The sequence below is a fragment of the Salmo trutta genome, chromosome 27 (genome assembly GCF_901001165.1).
Source record: "Salmo trutta chromosome 27, fSalTru1.1, whole genome shotgun sequence".
In the NCBI taxonomy this organism is placed as follows: domain Eukaryota; kingdom Metazoa; phylum Chordata; class Actinopteri; order Salmoniformes; family Salmonidae; genus Salmo; species Salmo trutta.
The window spans coordinates 28,986,459-28,989,092 of NC_042983.1; the positions used below are offsets into that span (position 1 = coordinate 28,986,459).

The 2,634-nt window shown below is 45.3% G+C and overlaps 1 protein-coding gene across 1 annotated transcript; it reads left to right on the forward strand.

The window, feature by feature from the left end:
* The first annotated feature begins 555 nt into the window (after positions 1–555).
* On the forward strand, positions 556–2,108 carry LOC115165187 (forkhead box protein B2). The gene has a single exon (XM_029718207.1). The coding sequence runs from the start codon at positions 1,150–1,152 to the stop codon at positions 2,089–2,091; it is 942 nt and encodes a 313-aa protein (XP_029574067.1). The 5' UTR covers positions 556–1,149; the 3' UTR covers positions 2,092–2,108.
* The last annotated feature ends 526 nt before the right edge of the window (positions 2,109–2,634 follow it).

Below are 2,634 nucleotides of genomic sequence, written 5' to 3' on the forward strand. Positions count from 1 at the left end.
CGGTCATATTTCTTCACATAAACAAAGAGAAAACTAAGATAGAAAATGAAGATAAAGACTATAACGAATTTTTAAAAACGCAACTTTAATAATTCAGGGATCTGTAGTAGCCTAGTTAAAAAGCCAGTGTTTCAAGTTGACCTTATTAACTAGCATAAAGCACAGAGACAAGTTGTTCATTTTCATGAATGATTTACAATTAGGCCTATCGGGGACTAAAATGTACAAAATTTGTGAAATATAAATTACATTACAACTTATTCGAATAAAGACGTAGGCTATAGGGCTATTCCACAATTTAAAAAAGTGTAAGAACATTTTGGTGTGTTTTTCAATAATCTTTTAATAATCTCTTTATAGTAATCATAATATTAACATTAGTATTATTAGATTATAGGCTACTATTATGGGCTTTTATTTGCCCCATCACTAATACTATTATGTCCACCCTTTTTCCTCTACGAGCGCGCGAGTTTCCTGATTGGCACCGGCTAAGGGCGCGCGGATGTGTTTAGATTCTCTCTTCCCCTCTCCTGTAATCCTCACCACCCATCCCTCCCCTTCTACCGCGACGGGTCCGTAAGTGCCTGAATGCCATGTGATAATAGAGCGAGACCTGCAGGGGTCTCTGCGCCGCTCCAGCCTTACAAAAACGGCGCGGGGTGGCCAGAAGAGCGCACACGAAGAGCACTAGGCCCGAAGCGAGGAGCATCACCAACCTCTTGCCCTGTACTGTCGCAGAGACTGCGCAAGAGACGGACTGTATTTGATGTGTTGTACTTTTACGCGCGAGATGAACGTGTAGGCTAAATTAGTGTGCGCCTGTGGAAGAAAAAAAACACGATTCTTCAAGGAAACCTTTTGGTGCTTTTTGTGTTCCGCATCTTTGGGGAATTAATCTGGAGAGAACATGACCAGAGTCTGTGTCTGTGTTTGCCTGACTGACTCACCTATGATCTTCCATGTACACCACTGAAAGAAGAACAACATGACAGGAGATCAATGATTTTGGAGTCTCCAAACTTTGGAAAACTCTGACTCGCGCAAAGTCACTCCTACTGACCAAAGACTTGCAACAATATTCAGGCGCCCTCAACAAACAATATACAGCATATGCTATTGATACATCATAAATAAGTAACCAAAAGCATGCCTCGTCCGGGGAAGAACTCGTACAGCGACCAGAAGCCGCCTTACTCTTATATCTCTCTGACAGCCATGGCTATCCAGAACTCCACCGAGAAGATGCTCCCACTGAGCGACATCTACAAGTTCATCATGGACCGATTCCCTTACTACCGGGAGAACACACAGCGGTGGCAGAACTCTCTGCGACACAACTTGTCATTTAACGACTGCTTCATCAAAATCCCCCGGCGGCCCGACCAGCCGGGGAAGGGCAGCTTTTGGGCCCTGCACCCAGACTGTGGGGACATGTTCGAAAACGGCAGCTTTCTACGCAGGAGGAAGCGCTTCAAACTGCTGCGCGCTGAGCACATGGCCTGCAAGAGCTCCCCAACGATGCACTATTTCCACCACCAGGGCAAGCTGAGTGGAGGGCATCATGAGCATCAAGGCCCCGCCGCGGCAGTGGGAAGGCTCCCCAACTTCCAGAGCTACGGCAGCATCAACTGCGGACAGACCGGCGGCTTCAAGCACCCGTTCGCCATTGAGAACATCATAGGTCGGGACTACAAGGGCGTGATGACGAGCGGGCTGCCCATCACTTCGGTAATGCAGCACCTGGGCTACCCTGTGCCCGCGCAGCTCAGCAGTGTGGTCAACTCAATGTGGCCGCACGTCGGCATGCTGTCAGATTCCATGAGCGCCATGCCCATACCAGTCTCCTCAGAGTACGCTCCCTTTGGCGTGTCCATGAAGGATCTCTACCATCACGCGAGCGGACAGACGCTACCCACCATGCCCGTGCCCATCAAACCGACCCCGTCTATGGGTCCGATGCCCGGTCTTTCGGGCCTTCCGCCCGGCCCATCGCATCTCTGCTCCCCTTCATCCTTGCTGGAGAAGAATGGTTCCGATCCTTTGGAGGGCATGGGCAATGCGATACACCCGGCTCTCCTGCTGCCTTAACCGGATAAAACGTTAAAAACTCAATTCTGTATCGACGAGGGAACAAACAACATAAGGGGCAAGAGCAGTATCTAAAATGTTAATCATTTAGCCTATATATGCCTAAAAGTTGAGCAGGTATTGTGACCTGTGAAGGAATTCAGACTGTAGGCCTATCATTCTAGTGATGAGTTGGCTACCACGCATTTCAGCATAATTTGATCTTAATCCATTAGCACATTGTGAAGGCATTTGCCACATTGAAAGTGGCACTGAAATACAATCAGGAATTGACCCAAAGAGAGTTTTGATTTAATAATCATAATTAATTCAATAAAAATATAGAGGAAGATCAAAACTTGCTGCCTCAGTTTTTACATGTTTGAGTGGATAATATAAATTGTTTTAAAGTTTTTGTTCATTAGATTTAATTGAATAATTAAATGTGTAGTTTAATAATAACACAATGTATATGGACTGTTGTTATTAGCACGTAAGATAAATGTTATAACTGTAAAATAACATGATTTATCTTAAAAGATTTATAAAGAACTTTAAAAGAAA

Bases quoted from the DNA above. Each gene is read 5' to 3' on its own strand.
- LOC115165187 (XM_029718207.1), top strand. From the start codon at position 1,150: ATGCCTCGTCCGGGGAAGAACTCGTACAGCGACCAGAAGCCGCCTTAC.